The 21414-nt window shown below is 42.5% G+C and overlaps 1 protein-coding gene across 2 annotated transcripts in view; it reads left to right on the top strand.

The window, feature by feature from the left end:
- The window catches only part of LOC123859532 (inactive tyrosine-protein kinase transmembrane receptor ROR1), a 478330-nt gene that overhangs the window by 209289 nt on the left and 247627 nt on the right, over positions 1 to 21414 (top strand). For both annotated transcript variants that reach the window (XM_054512827.2, XM_064589028.1), the window contains exon 2: positions 13953 to 14024. In XM_054512827.2, the coding sequence (XP_054368802.1) occupies positions 13953 to 14024 (72 nt within the window). The remainder of the gene's footprint in view (positions 1 to 13952; positions 14025 to 21414) is intronic.

Below are 21414 nucleotides of genomic sequence, written 5' to 3'. Positions count from 1 at the left end.
TTTCATGTCAAACTTTGAAAAGCCTTTTTCACTCCAAGATTGCCGCACAAATTTTTCCCAGGTGCTGAAGATATGCTTGCTGGAGTGGGGACCTTGAGGCAGCAGGTCAGGGTAAGTGAGGGCAGCAGGGCTGGTGAGGAAGGTCTTCTGGTGGATGATGTCACAGCATGGGACCTTGACTGTGAACTCCCGGGAGAGGCAGCGTGACGGGCCCCGTCAGGCTGCTTCTCACTCCCAAACGCTTCCACCGGCCGCAACAGAGTTGGTTGACCAAATACCTTGGTCATCCCTGACTGGAAATGGATGACCACATTCCACACGGGGAAGGTTTACATCTTCTCTGAGCAAAGCAGCCATTAAGAACATTCTCTTATCAGCCGGAGATCAAGTAGCCCATCTCAGTAGGTGACACACATGAGCGAACAGGCCACCCCATCCATCATGTGCACGGTAGCATCGGTCATTCCCGTTCACTGCAGTTGACTAGAAAGGCCTCCTGAAATGCAGGGAGGAGAAAAAGCCATCCTTTTCACCTCAGAGGGGATCTTTGGCAAACCCAAAGCAGGTCTTGCACTGCTGTGAGCAGTTCCCTGGGGCCTACAGCTGCAAATGCCAAGGCTACTTCAAGGCTGCAGGTAGAACTACATTTCCGAGGCAGATACCAATCCTTGGGAACCGACTCAAACTGTTTTCAGCAGGCTTGAAAACCAAAACAGCCTTGGCAGATTGATGGTGGAAGAGAACCGTCATAAAAGTAATTACGTGCAAAATTATTTTTGTTTCCGATAAGAGAAATGAATAAAAAGTGTGTTGCACAAGAGGAGGACCAAATCGCCAACTTTGAATAGCAGTGGCTGTTAGTTGAGCTCTGGGTTGGTGGATGTGAGACAGTCATTCTTTCCAGAGCATTGTTTGAAAGAGGGCCCGTCCTTTTGCATCTCTTAAATCCGATCAGATGAGCCACGGACTCACAACACTGTCAGAGGAGGGTGGCTCCCTCCCACAGGCAGTTCTCCCTTGTACTTCACAGCAACGGAAGGAGGCTCCTCCCCCATTTGTTCTTATTTCTGAATGCACAGGAATATTTGAAATTCGGTCAATTTATTTAGTGGAAAGACTGTGGGCTTTGGAATCAGAAAGACTGGATTCAAATCCTGGCTTTTTCCCTCTTTGGCTTTAGGCTGGTTCCTAACTTCACTGAGCCTTGGTGTTCTTATCTTTAAGTGGGTATCTATTACCCACACACAATCCTATAAAATCACCCCAAAACTTTATGACAAGCATTTATCTCATGAGTCAGTGTGTTGGCTGTGTGGTTCTTTGATCTGCACTAGACCAAGATCTCGGCACATTCTGTTAGCCAAAGCAAGTCACAAAGGCCCGCCCAGATTCAGGTTGGGGAGGTAGACTCCATCTCTTCATGGGAAGAGCTACAAAAGGGGGTGGATGACAGGGAGGAATGACCTGTGGCCATTTTGCATCCTACCATTCTACCTTATACTGATAAATGTAATAATACATGGAGAGTGGCACTGTTGTCACCTGAACATTCAGAGGACATTTGTTAGTGCCTACTATGTATGCAGGTTGATGCTGTGCGTAATGTAGAGCTAAGTAAGACTTCATCTCAGCCACAGGAAATACACAGTTTTAACAGAGAAGCACGCTAAAGCAATTGTAGATTACCTTACAAACCCTAAAGTGTCTTAAGGGAGGAACAGAAAACACAATGGGACCTCAGAAGAGGGAGAGATTGAATTAAGAGGCTCTGGGAAGGGATTCTGGTCCCAACTTAGGCTCTCCATAATGTTTCTCTCTATTTAATTTTAATTATTGATCTCCTTAGGCTATCAACAATGACATGGTACAGGAAACCCAGTCCAGATGGGTAAAAGCATTTTAAACGGGAGCAATTTGAGACAAATTAAGTATTTGAAAATTGCCAGCCATGTAGATCCTACACGCCCAGGCTAATACGGCTGGAGCAAGACCATCTTACTATCTTGTAGGATAATAGTAATCCTCTTAAATTTACCTCTCTGATTAAAATAATTTCCACCAACCCAAGAGTCCCTCAATCCCATTAACTGAAATACTTGGTTTCCAGGGCCAACCAGAAGGTAGAAATTATACTTTGAATAGATCTTTTTTTCTGAAAGTAGTTCTTTTTAAAAATTTCACTCCTCACTCTTTGGAACTTTGAAATGATTGAATTAACAGTGTGCGAGGGAATTAGAGAAAAAACAAACCTTAAAACTGGGGAAGCGTCTTCACCAGCAGTGTAATGGAGAGCCTGCGCGGAGCCAGGGCTGAGTGAGGGAAGACCGCGGCTACCTTCTCATCAGAAGATGACATGCCAGGGGACTTTAGGCAAGTTCTCTGGCTGAGTCTGGGTTTCTTCATCTCCAACCAGGGTATGATTATCTCGGGCCTTGATCCTTCACATGTGGAGTCATGAGCTCATGTCTGTTCTGTGTACAGACTTTCTTGAAAGGAAGAGTGCTACCTAAATACAAGGTATTTGTGTTACTGTAAGGTGCTTGGAATCTTAATAGCTTTTTCAACTGCATCCAAAGTGGGCTTCTCTTTGTAAATGCTGTAAGTGGCTGAGAATCAAAGCTGAAAAGGGTTTTGTTTCTTTCTCCTTCTATGTCTAGGATAGGATGACTGCATATGTTTAGAGAGTGCCCAATTTGCCCATTTGGGAGAGAGTTCCACAAACAGAATTCCCAGCCATTGAGATCCTATGAGACAATACTGCTTCGTTCTTTACAGGATGATAATTTTTCTCCTAAAAGTCTAATTGGCTGAATCATTGGTCAACCAATTAAGAGAACCTTCAAGTTAAACATAAATACTTGGCTTTGCAAGTCATTCAAGAGGTACCAATTTTGTTCTTGGTTAATATTCATTAAGCTGTCTCAATATTGAGGTTGCTGACCACTTGGACTTTTTACAGCAAATATGAGGTAAGTTTTAGTCTGCCAATTTCCTTTCACCTCGATTCTTAAATTATATTAAATTTTATCAGTTCAGTTAAACCTTTCTGTTTTTCTTTCTTTCTTTCTTTCTTTTTTTGCAGGCATATCATTATTTGATTATTTGAGTTTTCCTAAACTGGTGGTTTATAGAAAACTAGTGCTAGGGTGGTTATGTAAGACTCACTTAAGGAGATTTGATAGTTTAGGGATAGGGGGTCCCAGAATCTGGATTTGTTTAATGTGCTTCCCAGCCAGGTTTGGGAATCAGTGCATTAAATGCCCTTCAAGCTGTATCTATGGTAAGTAAAAAAAATTTTTACTGAATAGTGAGAGCTGCTACTTTACCTTTTTCTGGGCATTGAGCTCAGCTCCAGATATTTTCCTAAGTAATCCTCATCACAGTCCTGCGAGGTCATCACCCTTATGCCCGTTTTGTGAATGAGGACCTGTGAAGTAATTTGCCCAAGGTTATAAGCTAGTATGTGACAGAGCTGGGAGTTGAACATGTCTGACTCTCAGTCAACATAACACCTTTAATCCCTCTGCTATGCTGCCTCCCATCTAGCCTGTTCAGGATCATGTAGAAACCAGATAGGGTACAAAGGAAGCATAAGACCATAATCCTTGCCCTCAAGAAGTTTACTATCTAATCAGAATGAAAGGAAGACCACTTACTCACTGATGGCCAAAGGACACATGGACCATAGAATTAAGTGCAAATTATAAAATAGAAAATTAGAGTAATTCCGGCTATTTTTTTGTCTTTTCAACAAAAAAATGATTATCACTAAATGAACAGATTTATTTTGTTTTCCTGTTGAATTGCATGGTTGTGTTGCTGTGATTTAAACAGAGAAGTATACTATTTAAGGCTCAAACATGAGAAAGATTTTATTGATGTCAGCATTACACTATTTCAAGGAGATGAAATGTGTGCATCAAACCTCCTGTTTTATGTATTCTGTTTCCTCATTGGCCTGACTGGAACGGAAGTCATTTAACCTGTGCATAGTAGCATGTTAAGTGGACAGTTATTTTCTCTTTCCAGGACCAAGTGTAAATTAGAAAGCTAAAAGGAACTGAAAATTTGGAGCCTCTTAGACAGGTTAGACTAACCCTCCATTCCCAGTAGATATTTACATTGCTAAGAAGATAAAAGCACAGAGGACCCAGTCCCAGTTGAAGAATCAATTTAGGAAGTGTATAAATCACTAAACTTGGGAGAAGCATTCTCTGCTTCTAGTAGAAGCCTTCTTTATTTTTTTTTTTAAATTTTTTTTATTTTTTATTTTTTTAAAGATTTTATTTATTTATTTGACAGAGAGAGACAGCGAGAGAGGGAACACAAGCAGAGGGAGTGGGAGAGGGAGAAGCAGGCTTCCCGCGGCGCAGGGAGCCCGATGTGGGGCTCGATCCCAGGACCCCGGGATCATGACCTGAGCCAAAGGCAGACGCTTAACCGACTGAGCCACCCAGGCACCCCTAGAAGGCTTCTTTAAGTAGTCAGCTTCTATAGGCAAGGGAAGTTATGTGATTATAGCCGGTGGGACACACCCAGTGTAGAGTTCTCAGCTCCTTATTCACTTTTTGGAGAAGAAGCCCAGTTTTATTCAAAGGAGGGAATTAGATTATCCAGGTTGCTTGTGTCCATCTAAACATCTGGCTCTCCATAAACCATGTAAGGTTTATCACCAAGGTTTTTGGTGATCCCCAAGCGGGATCCTTCAAGACTGACTGCTCGTTCCATTTACCCCCTACTCCCCCCACCACACATACACAAAATTTATCATGCCATATTTTAATTCTTTGTTTACTTCTCTGTGTTCCTACCTCACAGTGAGCTCCAGGAAGTAAGAAACAGTCTTAATTTTGTTCATTACATCCTTACCACCTAGCTAGCACTTAGCTAGTCTGAAACAGAGTAGGTGCTCAATAAATATTTATTGAATGAATAAATGGGTGATTCAATGAGCAAACAAATATAATCACATCAAACTCCAGGTGAAACTAAGGAGTTTTTAAAGAAACCCTTTGTGGCCTTCTAGTTTTCCAAACTGTCTGCTAATACACTGTGGCTTTAGGGATCACCCAGCACAACTTAACTTTGTTCCCATTGTGTATGGAACCTAACCAAGACTTCATTTGTTTTGCAAGAGTTGGAGTCATAGAATTGCAGCTAGGAAAGCATCTTTCCTGGGTCTCTTGTTTCTTCTGAGTGACAGATGTCTTTGGATTGACCAGAGACCATTACAGGGTAATAGAGTCTTATGACAAAATTGATTATAGAAGATGAAAGTGTGCGTGGGCCATACAAAGGGGAGGATTAAATGGCAAACCCCAGAAGACAAAGACAGATGACACAGCAGGAAAGAAGGAAAAATTGCCAGGAGGCACTTTTGAGCGGAAAAGCCTATAAGGAAGAGCAGTGAAGCGGAAACCAGAAGAAATGAGCGAAGTTTGTTAGTGTCATTGGGAATCTGAGGTGTCTGCAGCACCTGAAAGAAAAGGAAATGAGGGGCATCTGGGTGGCTCAGTTGGTTAAGCATCTGCCTTCGGCTCAGGTCATGATCCCAGGGTCCTGGGATTGAGCCTCGCATCAAGCTCCCTGCTCAGCAGGAAGCCTGCATCTCCCTCTCCCACTCCCCCTGCTTGTGTTCCCTCTCTCTCTGTGTCTCTCTCTGTCAAATAAATAAATAAAATCTTTAAAAAAAGAAAAGGAAATGAAACCTACATAGAGACATAGGACCAATTTCTGAGCTAAGCATTTTTCAGCATGCTTCCACCTTTTCTTTACTCTGTCTTTGCCAGCTTGTTCTGAAGCGGAAATAAACTAATTCTTTTGTTCCATGAAGCATCCTTTGAGTCTAGTGAGGGAGTGATAACTGTGGGGATCCATTCATTTCAACTTCTTCTTGGGGGAAGATCAAGGTTTGAGCCATTTTGAAATTTCTCTTAGGACTTTGCACTGACCCTAAGAAGATCCTGCCTGCTCAGTAATTAGCTGGGATATAGCTTTTTGTCTTTAGGGAAAAAAACAAAACCAGAAACAACTAGAAGCCTGTGGATTTTGAAATTACTATTTGTTTCCTTGTTGGAAAAAGTTTGATACTATGTAATTGAGTGTCACCATTACTGAGTTATTTGCTGCCATGCTATTTCTAATACCTGGACCTCCTCTCAGCCTGGGAGAGTCTTTGCCACCACTTGATCTTTGGGGTTCCCCCTCCCCCAAACTGGAGGATGTACTCTTCCTCATTGCTGCCTTGGAACCTTCTGTTTGCCGCTGTTGTACTTCTAATCACATATTTATTTTTAGATTCAGGCTTATTTAACATTTTCAACACATTTTCCAGTTTATTTGCTTATTATTGCTTCTTGCATACAACTCCTTCCTTCTAGATTCAGCTTCCTTTTTACTGAAATAGAGAATTTAGCACAAAAGGCTGTGAGTGGATTTATAACAGTTTTATTTTTAATAGCCAGAAAATGGAAACAACCAAACGTCCAAGGTCAGTGGTTAAACAAAGTGTGGTACATCCATACTATGGAATACTACTCAGCAATGAGAAAGAATAAACCATTGATACATGCGGCAAATTGGCTGCGTCCCAAGGGCATTGTAGGGGTCTATTTATATATCATTCTTGAAACAACAAAATTATAGAGATGGAGAACAGATTAGGGAGTGTCAAGTGTTAGGAATGGTTGGGAGGAGGGTGATGGGTGTGACAATGAAGGGGTAACATGAGGGAGATCTTGGTGGTGATGACAAGATAAAGATCTTGATTACAGAGGTGGTTATATGAATCTACACATGATAAAATGACATAGAACTTGATATACGCTCAGTAACAATGTCAAATTCCTCATTTTGATGCTGTGCCATGATTATATAATCTGTAATCATGGAGAGAAACTGGGTGAAGTGTACATTGGACTTCTCTGGTCTTTACACACCCTTTTGATTTCTTAAAGAGATGTGCCTTCCAGCCCTTCCCAATTCCTAGACTATAAGGATCTAGCAGTTTCTCTGGGCCATTGGAGGAAATGTTTTTCAGCTCCTTCCCACAGATGGGGATGTTCTCCCAGTCTCTAGTAAAGGCTTTAAGCAAGAACTCAGATCTCTCTCTGGCCATATCTTTGGTTTTCAAGAGAGCATTGAAACTGAGCCTCCAACCCAGAGGGTCTATATTTATAAGGCACCTTCCACATCAGCTTCTACTTACTGTTCTCTTCCTTTTTGGCACCTGAGAATTTCTTTCCTTTCAAGCTCAGCTATGCATCATATATTGTTTTGTGATATTTTATTCAGTACTCTTGGTGTTTTTAGTCTGGTTGGGGTGAGGTGAGAGGAATGACTCATGGGACAGGGAGGCTATTTCTGTCAGTTTCTATTGTTACCATATCATGCTGTTTATAATTGTGTTTCTGTACTCTCCCAGTGGACTGAGAGTTCTTGAAAATGTCAGGGACCAGGACAAGCTTTTTCATCCCAGTTCTTATACATATAAAGTGCTAATACACATGTGTGTGTTGAATGAATGAATGAGTGAGTGAGTGAATGACTCTCTAGTTCCATGGAAGAGAGCCCAGTATGATAGTTTTTAAGTAAGATAGTTCTGAAGATTATTTTTATTGACTTTAAAGGACATGTGTTATTATGCTTTGTGTAGCATAATTCCTTTAAATACAAGAAGTGCATGTGATCTATAATATTAACTTAGCAGATTTAAAGAAGGAAGTGGTATGTCCAAAGAAAAACAAGGCATTTAAGGGTGATTCAAGAAGCATTTCCTCCCATCCCTTTGTGTCCCTCACTATTCTTTTTGGGTTTTAGAATTAGGAAACCAGGCATTGATAGGGAGGAGGTGTGTGGTCTCAGGTACCAGTTCTCAAACTATATTCTACAGAGCTTAGAATTCACAGGGATCTTCTGGGGCTGAAGGGGGCCTAAGCCAGAGAGAAGTGGATACACCTTCCAGCATCCCCCTGCCCCCTGATTTTGACACAGTTGGAGACACTCTGGTTCTGCTGTCAGACTGCCCTCCCCAGATTGATCGGAATTCCTACCCCTCTCCCGACAAGCTGAGTAGAAAAGTGCCTTAATATGTCTGCCTCAGGTTCTTCAATCTTAGAACGGAGATAGTCATGGTACCTGACTATGGACTTGTTGACATGATCTCTGAGCCCCCCACGTATTAAGAAAACATGGACAACTTTTTTTTTTTTTAAATTCCCTCTATGTAAAAATATGAATAATACCACAAATTTTGGTACGTTTAAATTTTTTCTTCAACAAATTAATGGCTTGGCCACCTGCATAGTAATTATGCTATTTACAAAGTCATTATAGGCTTTAAAAAAATACATGATTTCATGGTGCAGTGTAGATAGTGTGGTCGGGAATGGAGCAGGGGGGTTAAGGTGGCAGGATCGTGCCCTCTTTTCTCTCTGACTGTACTGATAACTTCACTTAAAGATTAATCAGAAATCCAAATTTGAGGTCACTGAGTATTATAAGGTCGTAGTGGACACTGAGCCTAGTAATTCTCCAGTCCGGACTATCTCACATGGGGTGAGAAAGGCTCTAACTTCCCTCTCTCCTCAGTAAGTTAAGTTCCCAGAGTGGAAGGGCCCCTCATTCAAGATCCCAAATGTGGGCTGATTGTGAACCCAGAGCTGGGGCGATGCCCTGGCTGACTGACCCCCTTGCACCGTTAGGGAATGTACCCTGCCTGACTGTTACTTTCCCAAACAGGTACTCTTGGTGAAGGTAATTTATGGATACAGGTCACTGATGGCTAGGGGCTTCTCCTCCACCGAAGCACTGGAGACAGGAAGGAACCATGGCTGAGAGCCATCCCCACATAATATCTAGCCTAACACAGCATAGCAGAAACTTGAAACCATCAGCATGCCTACCTCCTTCCCACCCTGCCCTAGTCCCCAGTGACCATGAACAGAGAAGGAAGTGTGCCCGTTTTGTGTGACTGACCCTGGACGTTTGAAAATGCCCTGTGTGTCTCTCTGAACTCAACTTCTAAGGACACGTATCACATCTTAGGGGCACAGACAGAAGACAATGGAGCACAGAGAGAAGGCAGCAATGCATTTCTTTCTAAGCCATTTCTAAGGCCTGGCCCTACGTGGAACTTCTGTGATTTTTTTTTTTTTTAAGATTTTATTTATTTATTCATGAGAGACAGAGAGAGAGAGAGAGAGGCAGAGGGAGAAGCAGGCTCCCAAGGAGCAGGGAGCCCGATGCGGGACTCGATCCCAGGACCCTGAGATCATGACCTGAGCCGAAGGCAGATGCTTAACCATCTGAGCCACCCAGGTGCCCGAACTTCTGTGATTTTTGCTAAGTCACTTGACTGCCGTGGGCCTCACTTTCTTCATCTGTAAAATGAGACTGTACCATATTAGAAGCTTAATTTGTTGTTGTTGTTGTTTTGTTTTTGTTTTTGTTTAAAGCATCAGAGCCTTTTCCACAATATCTGATAGGTAAAACAGAGACATGGAAAATTGTTCCTGTTGAAGGAGGGTCTAGAGCCTTGTCCTCTTGTCCTCTCTCCCCCTAAAGCCTCTAATGTTCCTCTATAAAGATACCCCCACAAAATCCGGTGGGTGCAAAAAACAGAGTGTAACTAGGGCACACCCAGATATAACATTCTGGGACTCAGTGGCTCTGGTCAGGAAGGGCACTGGGGTAGCCATTTATTCCTTCATACTTGGCCCTTGTGACCACTGGGCTGGCCACTAGTCTCCTGATATGCTGGTTTGTGTCTGTGTAACCTCACGTATCCCTGCATCAGGATACAGGATGTGGCATGGCTGGGTGCTTCTTGCAAGAGCTTCTACATCCTGTGAACATTGGGTCTCTACCTGCCAACTGCTGAGATGAACCAGTAATCCTTTCAGAGAGCACAGGCTTTTATCAATGAGGAGGATTCAAGGCTTATTTTTTTTTCCTTTCCTCCAAATAACACTCCCACTGTTCAGGCTTAAATACCAAAACCTTATGGTTTGCAGAATCAGTGCCAAGAAGTCAATCATCAGTGAAACTGCAAAGATAATAGCTCCTATTGATCAAATCGGGAGAAGAATGGTCTGCCCTCCTGCAGAGGTCAGGGAAGATAAGGGCTGGAGTTTTCTAAAACACACTTGATTTGCCTAAATTAGATAAAAGTACATAAAAGCACTTATGTTCTTTTTTTTTTTAAAGATTTTATTTATTTATTTGACAGAGAGAGACACAGCGAGAGGGAACACGCAGGGGGAGTGGAAGAGGGAGAAGCAGGCTTCCCGCGGAGCAGGGAGCCCGATGCGGGGCTCGATCCCAGGACCCTGGGATCATGACCTGAGCCGAAGGCAGACGCTTAACCGACTGAGCCACCCAGGCGCCCCAAAAGCACTTATGTTCTTAAGAGAACTGGTGACCAATTCGGGAAAACCACAAAAATGAAAAGATTGGCTTAGATTAGTAAGGCATGAGAAATACAGAGTCTTTCCTAAAAGAGAGAGAATGTGTTGTTTCAAACCTAGACGGTGACATAGCAGCTAACCAGGAGTATGTCTGCCTAGAGGGTGGTTATTATCTGCCTTACTAGACAGAGAGGAAGGCACAGAAGATCTCAAGTGTCCACTCTGTGCTGGACAGTATGCGGGACCCCTTTGGACCATAATCTAATGTAATCCTTACCACAGTGCTGGGAGGTGGCTTTTATTGTCCCCATTTTACAGATGAGAAAATAGAGGTCCAAAGTTGTTAAGTAACTTGCTCGTGATCATAAAATTAGTATTTTAATGTAGGTGTGTGTTTCCATTAAGTATTCTACTATATCCTAATTGGCACATACCAGTTTGCTCTTACCACAATAATTTTACACAAAGAGGTGTTGCTAGTCGGATATTAAATGTACTTGGAAATATCTCATCCTTTTGCCATGATGAGGACATAGAAAAGAAGCTGAATCCATCAGTGGAGATCCTACATGGTCAAGGCTGGTGGTTGTGTCTCTCTCTAAAGCTGCTACTGACCTTGGACTCCATGGAGCGCAAGTTGAAAAGTACTGAATTTTTCTCATGTAAAGGTCAACCTTCCTTTCGGGGGAGGGGAAGCTTATTAACATCATTTTTTGTGACGGGGAATTACCATTACTTAACTTTTCGCAGAAAATAATCAGCCTTTCTTTTAAAAAATGTGGAAGATAATATTTTTCAGGGAGGTTATTGATATTTTAAGATGTTTTATCTGTTTTTATTATCATTTTATCTGAAAAGCTGAACATGTGGTTATCTAAAGGAATAGATCTTGAGGCTGTGAACAAAATTCCTCAGAATCATCACAATCACTTAATAAGCTTGTGAATTGAAATGATCTTTTCCACAGTCCAAGAGCGGAGTAGTAATTAGTGTCCAGGGACACATGGGGAACAGTTTTACTGTTAACAGTGCCAAGAATCTATTCATTTGTCATCGGTCCCAAATTATATTCAATCAGCAACTCAAACTCAGGTTAGAAAAACCAAGTGACATAGAGCTAACTTTCTATAAAATTCATACTGTAAAATGAAACCTGTTTCTGGCAGTTTAACTGTGAGAAGCAGTAAGATGAAGCTATGAAAATGTTGAATGTAAATACTGTCAAGGTTGATCTTAATCCCACCTCTTCCCCACCTTTCGCTTCCTTGCCTGAAATGCTGCCTTGGCTGCCATGTTTCCATTCCCAAGCTCCCTGAAGTCCGGGGATTGCAGTGCTTGATGAGCCCTTTTATATCGTGAACCACAGTCGTCCATAATACTGCAAACAAGAGGCCATTATTCAAAGAGCCGAAGTGGCTGGCAACAGGATTGGGTTGAGAGTGGAGCTGTGGTTGGAGTCATTCACGGAGGGCCCCTGAGTGTAGACAATTAGATCTTCCTCGTGAAATCACCTGCACGAAATACTCATTCCTAGGACAAGTGGTTCATACCAGGCAGAAGCACTGCCTTCTACTGTGGTTTTGGGTTAAGCATTTTTCCCACTTGGGATACTTTTCTCATTTCATATTTTGGAATCTAATGTGCTTTCAGGTTCTTGCCATGCCATCTGGCTTCACGTCCCCTTAAAAGAATCTATGCTGTTTTTACCTCAGGACATAGGAGGGGACTGGGGCCATTTGGGTTGGGTAGAGTGTGTGTGGTTTTTCTACTTTCTTTCCCAGCTGCTCTTGGACAGGGAAAGAGGAAAACCAAACAACCCTTTTGTCTCTGCTGTGTGTGACAAGTTGACCAGAGACCCAGTAGACAAACTAGAAGTGGGCCTTTGCAAGGTCCCAGTGGGTAAACATCCTGTTCTTGGCAAAACTCACTGACTGTGGTGTGTGGCATCTATGGCCAAGTGGCAGCCAAGCCCCTCAGTAAATAAGGAAGTGGAAGAAAGTGTGCTTGTCTAGGTAAAAAGGTGAAGCCAGAGAGGTAGGATGAAAAACAAATCGGGTTTCACAGACTTGAGTACCAAGTAGCATGAGCTACTAGGGCGGTGTGGGCAATTAGACAGACCTGGATTTGAATCCCAATTCTTCCACCCACTAAAAAGCTCACCTTGCATTTCAGAACCATTTTTAGTGGCTACCTAGAGTACTGTGTTGAAAAGACTCTAAGGCAGATCCCAGGTTTAATAGGGCAAAAAGGGCTGTAATTCATAATGATGTCTGTACCAGATTGAAGGAAGGAGAATTGACAGCATGGGTGCCATATATCTTTTTTTTTTTAAGATTTTATTTATTTATTTTGAGACAGAGAGAACACGAGCTGGGCAAGGGGCAGAGGGAGAGAGATAAGCAGACTCCCCGCTAAACGCTGAGCCCAACATGGGGCTGGATCCCAGGACCCTGAGATCATGACCTGAGCCAAAGTCTGAGCACCCAGGTGCCCTGTATCTAATATCATAGGCTCTGAGTTCTCTGAGATCCTGCTCAGAACTAAAGTTCTATAATACAGTGTGTGTGTGTGTGTGTGTGTGTGTGTGTGTGTGTGTGTAGATATGGCCTAAGGGGAGGTTAGTGAAACCCTATTAAAATGTGCTAGTAGATGGTGTCGTGGCTTAAAATTTCAAAAACAACAACAAAAACATCATTTGTGTATTACTGAAGAGTTTTTAAATCTTCACAGTGTATTGTGCCCTTTAGATTGTTGATTTGCTTATTTGCTTTAATTTATGGTGGTTTTTTTAAGATTTTATTTATTTAAGAGAGAAAGAGAGAGAGAGCACGAGCAGGGGGAGGGGCAGAGGGAGAAAAAGAAGCAGACTCCCCACTGAGCAGGGAACCCAGCGTGGGGCTCCATCCCAGAATCCTGGAATCATGACCTGAGCAAAAGGCAGATGCTTAACTGCCCCAGGTGGCTCTAAATTTATGGTGGTTTTGAAAATTGCCTTTTAAGTTTAGTTACCTCAATTGACTCTTGTATTCAAATGCTCAGCTTTCATTTGTCTTGACTATAAGTTTCAATGTAGAGACATAGATTTCTCTATTAATAGAAATCCTATCAATTCATGAATACAACAAATAAAATCAGCAAGAGCCATGTGGCTCTCATTTTCCATGGAAAGACTATTGAATATATTAGTCTAGGAGTGGTCTTCTAATAAGAAAAAGAAAAGTTTATGTTTGATAATGTTTGGTCATTTCTGCAGGCTTGGTTTTTTTGTTCATGAAATATCTGTATTTTAATTTTCAAGCCCGCGTTTTAAAGAAAACAGCCTTGCAAGCTGGTCTACAGATTGTTCATCTGGATAGCCTCTGTAATGCAGGCACCTCTGCTGGGCGAGCAGAGCCCTATTCCAGCTTAATAAGCTCTGGGATTGCCCTGGTCTCTCTCAGGAGGCAGGGCTTTGGAAATCTCCTGTAATGCTTCTAACAGCCCATAAGTTACTTATATATTTAATATCACCCTTGTCTTTCTCCCCTCCCTTCTTTTTCTTTCCAGAAACAGAGTTGTCAGTCACTGCTGAGTTAGTGCCTACCTCATCGTGGAACATTTCAAGTGAACTCGACAAAGGTACACAATGGTGATGCATAGGGGAGGTGGTGGGGGGAGGTGGACAGGGGGAGGAGGAGGTAGAGGGGAGGAGGCGTGAAACTCCATTTTTAATCCTGGCACGGCCTTCTTTGAAATCAACTGCTTCTTAGATCCTTGGGGGCGGGGGGGGGGCGGGCAAAATAAATCCCTTGCTTACTTTGTGATTATTTAACATTTAATTACTTGGAATTCTATTATTTCTGGAGAGGTTCCCCCCCCTTTCCTTTCCCTTCTTCCTCTAAAATGTTCCATATGGTAAAAATGCTTCAAGATGTGAAATAGGGTTGTTTCTGACCTTCCTGACATTGCATCTAGTGGATCTTATTTAGGGGATTTGATTCTGCCTGAGCCAGGATTGATCAGAGCTGTTTGCTGGGTGACCTTTTACAGTGAGTATTTGATGTGCTTGCAGGGTTCAGAGCAGAGTATTTGGAATGTTTGTAATTGCCTGTGCGTACAGATGGCGGCTTCCCGTGTGCACGTGGGGAACAGGTTCCTGCTATGGAGTTGTTGTAGTATTAATTAAGCTCCGCCATATGCTAAGCACCGGCTACTCCACAGAGATCCTGTGTCCTGGAATGGTAAATTGGGACACATCCAAAGCCCCTGCGGGCTGGCTCATCCTACCCTTCCAGGCTTGTTTCCCTCTACTCCCCATTATGTCCCTTTATGTATCTCCATCGAAATTTCTATTTCTTCTTATATACCCTGTGCTTTTCTTCCTCCCTCTTTTGCCTAAGCTATTCTTTCCACCTGAATCACCCCTTTTTTCCTTGCCAGTAACCATTCTCTCCCTTCTGCTTGCCACAAATTACGTATCCTTCAAGACCAAGAACAAATTCTGTATTAGCCACAGTCTTATCTAATCCCTCAGCAGGAAGGGGCCTTTCCTTCTTTGGAACTTCCATAGCCCTTTCCCCTCTTCTTCTCTTAGCATTTTCTGTGTTATATCATGGTGATTTATATACCTGTCTATCTCATTCTGAAGACTGAAAGTTCCTTGTAAGTAGGATTTCTATTTTGTTCTCGTTCTTTGTCTTTGTCTCCATCACAAAATCTAGGATAGACTCTTGTTCATAGGAAATCCTCAATAAATGTGTGTGGAATAATGAGTCACAACTTATCTCAGGCCATATACCTGGATGGGCACATCTGTATATATACGTGCAAATACATTCAACAAAGTTACTGAGTTTCTGCTTTAGTTCACGTGTGATTCTAGATTCTGGGATTGTAGTGATTCAAGCTCAGAAATCATTGTCCTTTATGTCAGATGCCTTTTATAATCAGCTCTCTTTGTCAGCTCATGTGTTCACTGAGCTGTATTTTCTCCTTGAAGAGAAAACCTTATAAAACAGTAATAGGCAAGGTTATGTTGATGCTTATACTTTTATTAGGCATTTTAGGGTGGTGGGATGACGTGAGATATCCTTTCACCTTAAATAAAAGGAAGTTTAGAATAATTTTCTCTTGTCAACATTATTTTGGACATTCTTTTTCTAGTTTAGGATGAAAACAGGGACTGTATGTTATTCCTCTCCATGTCCCGCACCAGGCACAATGCCTAGGAGGCAGTAGATTTACAACAAATATTTATGAATTTTTTTTGATGTGAAAGAAGACATTAAGCACACTAAATGTCCACTCAGTGCCCACTCTGTGACAAGCACTTTGCTAGGTGTTTTCAAGAATGTGAACATAATTGGCAAGCTCCTTATGGCACCAAGAGCAAAAATGATATCATTGTACACTGCATATTGCTGATCAGGTTCCAGTTATGGCTATAAAAGGACATCAGATACATGCTAAAAAGGCAGCAGAAGCCCCAGTCAAGAGCCGAGGCTGCCAGACGTTGAATTTCTACCAGACCAGCACTGTAATTAGCAGTCAAGAAAGTAGTATCGATAGCTGTGAACCTACTTGCTCAAAAGCTGGACTAAGACTGGCCCCAAACTTTCTGTTTGTTCAGCATGGCCTTTCAGAGGATGTGGATGGCTTTCCAGAGATTCTTGGTGTCATATTTCTCTAGAAGAAAATTAGTATATGGCCTTTCATTCCCATTTAGAATGAGAAAGAAAGCTGATTAATTCATTGATTAATTCAATGAATTAATTAACTCATTCATTGATTAAATCTTTTTTGCTTCCTACTCTGGTCTGGGCACTGTCTGAAAAACTAGTATTGAAAGATGAATTAGACAAAGGTCTCCGTCCTCCCTGAACATAGAGCCAGGTGGGAAAGACTGATATCTAAATGTATAATCAAAGCCTTCTGGTCATTTTGGTCAATTGGGCTGTCAAGGGACATTCCCCCCTAATTACACAGAGATGCTGGTGGAAGGATACAATGAAAAAAAATTCAGTGACAGGCTGGCACCACAAAAAGGAGAAATCTCCAGGTACCAGAAGAACAAGCTCCATGATAGAGCAATGATCAGCAAGAAGGAATTAAATAAAGGGTTTTATAAAAATATGGGAAATGTGTATGGTTCTCGGGGGCTAGAGTTTCAGTATCCCATGAGGATGAGAATTGAGGTCATAGGAAACAAACTTGCTGCTTAGGCTGTCAGTGAGGAATGACTGGACCGAGCATGAAAGAAGGACGATTCTACTGAGGATGTGGTGTGGAAGTCTGTGAACCACCCTGGGCTGTTGGGGTCACCCAGGGGAAATACAAGCCCCAATCTGTGTTATGTGGGGCTTGGGGGTTGGAGTTCTTCTCATGTCATACACAAGCTACAAACCAAGAAGAGAATGTAAGAACTTGGTCTGGAATTGATTAAACTCCGAGACCCTCACAGGGGACAACCTAAAACCAGCTCACAAAATGTCTCAATATCCCAGTGCCTGTGGCGCTCCCACCAAAAACAAAATTTTAAAAATCAGAACCACTAAATAACAACAGCAGATCCCTACTGATGTTAAGTTCGCTTTTAAAAATTATAGTACATGCAGGAGAGGAATAAAAGAAGCCTACCCTTGGCAAGAGTCAGTAGACAAAACACAAAGAGCTCATACCTTAAAACTAAAGACAATAGATCGATTTGAGAGAGAATATATGTTTAAAATATTTCATGGGAAGAATAAATAAATAAAATGTCTCATGGTGAAGAGGAAATAGAAACCATAGGGCAAGCACAGGATAATATGATAAAAAGAAAAGGAGATTTTAAAAGAACCAAGTAGAAATTCTAGAACTGAAAAACAGAGTTATAGAAATTAAAAGCTCATTCAAATGGGTCAAACAGTGGATGCATTCAGCTGAAGAGAGAAATGGTGAACTGGAAGATAGATTTGAGATAACATGGTGGTTAAGTGAATGAACTCTGGGGCCCAGGTGACTAAGTTTGAATCCTGTGTCTACTACCTAAATTCTGTGTGACTTTGAGCAAGCCACCCTACCTATCTGTGCTTTGGTCTCCTCACTTGTAATATGAGATAACAAAAGTAATTACCTCATCTGGTTGTTGTGAAAATTGACCCGGCTCGCAAATCTGATAAACTAATTGGAGAGTAAGAAGGAACAGCTGTTTTTGGTTAATATGATTATTACTTTGGGCTTTACAGTAAAACAAAAGTCATAGGTATTTTGGCAGGCGTGTAGGGAAAGCATATTTTGGAGATTTTAGATCCGATTCAATCAACCCATGTCCACAGCTTTTCCACTCTGGATGAATGTTGCACACATGAACGTTCACCCACATCAGCACCACACTTCTTAGCTTGATAAGCAAGGTTCTCCGTGGTCTTACCCCTGCTGACTCCTCTCACATCATCCCTACCCCCGTACTTTTTACTTCATTTGTTTCAACAACCTGCCTCTAACTCCCTAAATATATCACTCTACTTCTAGCCTCTGCGCCTTTGTTCATGTAGTTTCTTCTGACTGGATTGCCTTTAATAAACCTCATTCTCCTCGCTAACTCCTTCTTTACTTAAGTACCGCCTTAAGCATTCCTTTAGTGCTCCTAATGGGCATAGTGCTGAATAAGATAGGCAGCATCACTGCTTTGCTGGACCTTGCGTTCTAAAGAGAGAGGGAGAGACAATGAATGAATCCTTTTATCAATCCCACTGACCATCAACAGTGCCTCCAAATACTTCCTATGTGGGGTACCATATCACCCCATGTCTATCTTGATCAGAGTCCTTACCATGCTATACTGAAATTATCTATTTTTTGCCTGCCTTTTTAAAGCCAGGGGCTCTTTCATGCTCTTATTGCCCAACACAGTGTCTGGTATGTAGTAGGAAACAAGGTGCTAAATTGTTTGGGTTCCTATCCCAGCTGTGCCGATTCATAGCTGCTGCAAGTGAATACCTACTATGTGCAAGGCACTGGCTAAGCATGTTGCATGCATCATTCGAATTCATACCACATTGTATGGGAGAACAGACAGGCCACTGAGGCTCATCAGGCTTGAAGGAGTTGGCTGAAGGGCACCAGTAGTGAGGGGCAGTGCCAGGATCCCCACCAAGGCTTCCAGGCCAAATCTAGGATCCACGTTCAAAGTGGCAGCTGATTACACTCCTTCCTATGCATTCCTATCCCCTCCTCCTGTGGGCCATGCTCCCTCACATGCAGGAGCAGTGAAATAAGCCCCATCCGTTGGTGTTCTTTAGTGCCTTTCTCTTCCCCCAGCTGCTTCGTTCCACCCATCAACCCCACCCTGGTCCCCCAGCTTCACTCAGGTCCTGTTTTTCTGTTAAATGAGTCCAGTCAGTGGCATTAAACAGTTACCTGTTTATCCTTTCCAGCAGGAAATGAAATTGAACAGAGACAAGCCCACCCGGGAAGAGCCGTTGAAAGCTACTATTGATGGGGCATGGGGGTAATTTCTGAAACAAATGCTTCAGGACCAAGTACCTTCTAAAATAAATGGATCTACAGGGACCCAACCTCAGCTTCCCCATGGGGGTTTTGGGATGGGGTGTGATGAGGGCCTCTTTCCCCTTCTTCCATTTTCAGTCACATGAGGTCTCAGAGGTTCTCTGTAGAAAGCCAAATGTTTCTTTTGGAGAAAGGACTGGAAATTGCCCCCGTAGGTAACAGAAAGGGAGGGAGCCTCCTACTTAAAAAAATACCGAGGCTTGCTTCCAACTTCAAATAATTCTCTGTGCTGACAGACTAGATTTGGGGGTATTTTTTGTCCCGCCTTGGTTTTTTAAATGGAGACCTGGCTTTTTCTACTAGCTTAGAGCTTTACACATATGGTTCTTAATGAGCGTGAGCTCTGGAGTTACTATGACTCTGAACTTCCTTTTACTCACCTCTGGAGTGGGGACATTTGAATCTATCACCTAAGACTTTTCCTGGCCAACAAACACATCTCTGGGTCACACTTGCGTGTTGTGCCAAGGACATCTGATTGCATGGTCATAATAGACAGATAGTTACATGCTGGCCTCAGTCCCTTAGCCCACCTCTTCCCTGAGAGCTTGACTGTCAAGAACTGTGACCAGGTTCTCTGCTTCAGGGGGGGTTGCTTCCTCTCGTCCACTTTCTCTGTTACTTGGTTTGTCCTTGGCACTTAAGGAGTCGATTTAAATGATACTGACTTGCCTGTAGCTTGGAGCTTAGTTCACACTTACCCCAAATGAGGTAGCTGGATCCTTTTCTTGTACTCCTGATTGTATGGATTTGGAGCAGTGGCAGTGGGTGAAGAAGCAACATAAGGACTTGGTACTTGGCAGGAGTCTTGGTACTTGGCAGGCTAAAGAGCAGCCTTCCTAGGACTGGGGTCTTTGAGAGCTTATCCATTCAGTGTCCCATCTTCAAAACTGGTAGCTGGTTGGAAGAATTCCTGGTGGAATTCCTGGGGTAGCCCTGTGTTGTTTAAGACAGCCCCAATTCGGGTGTTGGCCTTGTTGGGAAGGAAGACTTTCCTCTGCCCTTTGAGGTCCTTCTAGCTCAACTTAGAATCAAATTGACATGAGACAGAATAACAGGAGAAAATCAAATTTAATAGGCATACATGTGGGGAATCCACACAGACATGAGATTCCAAAAACAATGAGGCAATATGAAGTTTATCTGAGCTAAGGAGAGAGGTAGGACCCAAGAATACAAAGGGGAGGAAGGCCATTATGCAGGAAGGTGAAAGGAGATGTTTGGAAAAAGAAGGTTGCCCTATTATGCAGATAACTTTCTTAGGTAAAGGGGAATTTCCTTTCCTAGCTCTCTGCCAGTTGCAGGCTCTCCTTTCCAATGTAAATTTAGGCAGTTGAGAATCAGGAAAAGAGGTTTTCCTGTTTCTGCTGAGTTTTGATTACCTTTAACTCAAAATAACACTCATGCCAGAGTGGCCCATCCTGGGGCAGCCTGCCCTTGTCCCCTGCAGCCTCAAGCAACATCTTGCTCATACTGGTAGTAGCATTTTCTTCAAAGGACAGATACCATCTTGCTGCTATCAACAACAGAGGCACTTGGAGCCTCAGTAGCCTCATAGGGAAAATGGGAGAAGGGACATCAACTCCAAAGGGTCCCCGTAAGAGTGAAATCAAGTATGAAGCCCCATCCCAGTCTCCAGTACAGATGGGTACTTGCTTCTGGTAGCTCTTAGGCTTCCCGTTCTTCCTTCTTATTCTCCTAGGGGAGGGAAGTATGATTTGGGGAAGAGCACTTGACAAGGAGCGTAGATTCTAGTCCCAGCTCAGCTCCACCACCAGGTCAGTGATTTGTCAGTTAAGTTCTGGGCCTCAGTGTTCTCATCTGTAAAGAGGGAGCTACCGATCCTTGTTCTGGCTGCCTTCCTCATTAGGAGGCTCCAAGGTTGCGTGGTCTAGTGTCGTAGCCACCAGACACCTGTGGCTAAGGAACACTTGCAGTGGGGCCAGTCCAAAGTGAGATGTAGTGTAACTGTAAAACGCTTCTGGATTTCAAAGTTTTGATATGATGAAAGAACTTAAAATACCTCATTGATAATTTTCATATTGGCTACATGTTGAAATGCTAACTTTTCATGTATGAATTAAGCGAAATATATCATAAAATTGATTTTACCTAATCTTTATAATGTTGCTACTAGCCAATCCAAAATTACACACGTTGCTTGCATGTGTGTCTTCTGTTCTATTTCTCTTCAAAGGTGCTGCTCTAATACACAACAGCTAGAATCTGACGGACATCTCCGAACCTGTGTTTCCTCCTCAGAGCACGAGACGATGTTCTTGTGCCCATTCCAGCTTTAAAATTCTACAACCTACTTTTTATGAAAAGAAATTTTTCTAAAATGGATTCTGTGTCTGTATATAATGCTTTGAAATATCTAAGTGTAAGGGATTATCATTACCAATGATAATCTGATCAGTAACTCTCAAAAAAGGCAATATTTTGAGTAATGTGGGTTTTGTGGAGAAAAATTTGCAGG

Source organism: Mirounga angustirostris, unplaced genomic scaffold (assembly GCF_029215605.1).
Source record: "Mirounga angustirostris isolate CCGP_5_RB_7025 unplaced genomic scaffold, mMirAng1.0.hap1 SCAF_4, whole genome shotgun sequence".
Taxonomy (NCBI): domain Eukaryota; kingdom Metazoa; phylum Chordata; class Mammalia; order Carnivora; family Phocidae; genus Mirounga; species Mirounga angustirostris.
The sequence above is the reverse complement of the archived record's forward strand: the minus strand, read 5'-3'. Positions and strand labels throughout refer to the sequence as shown.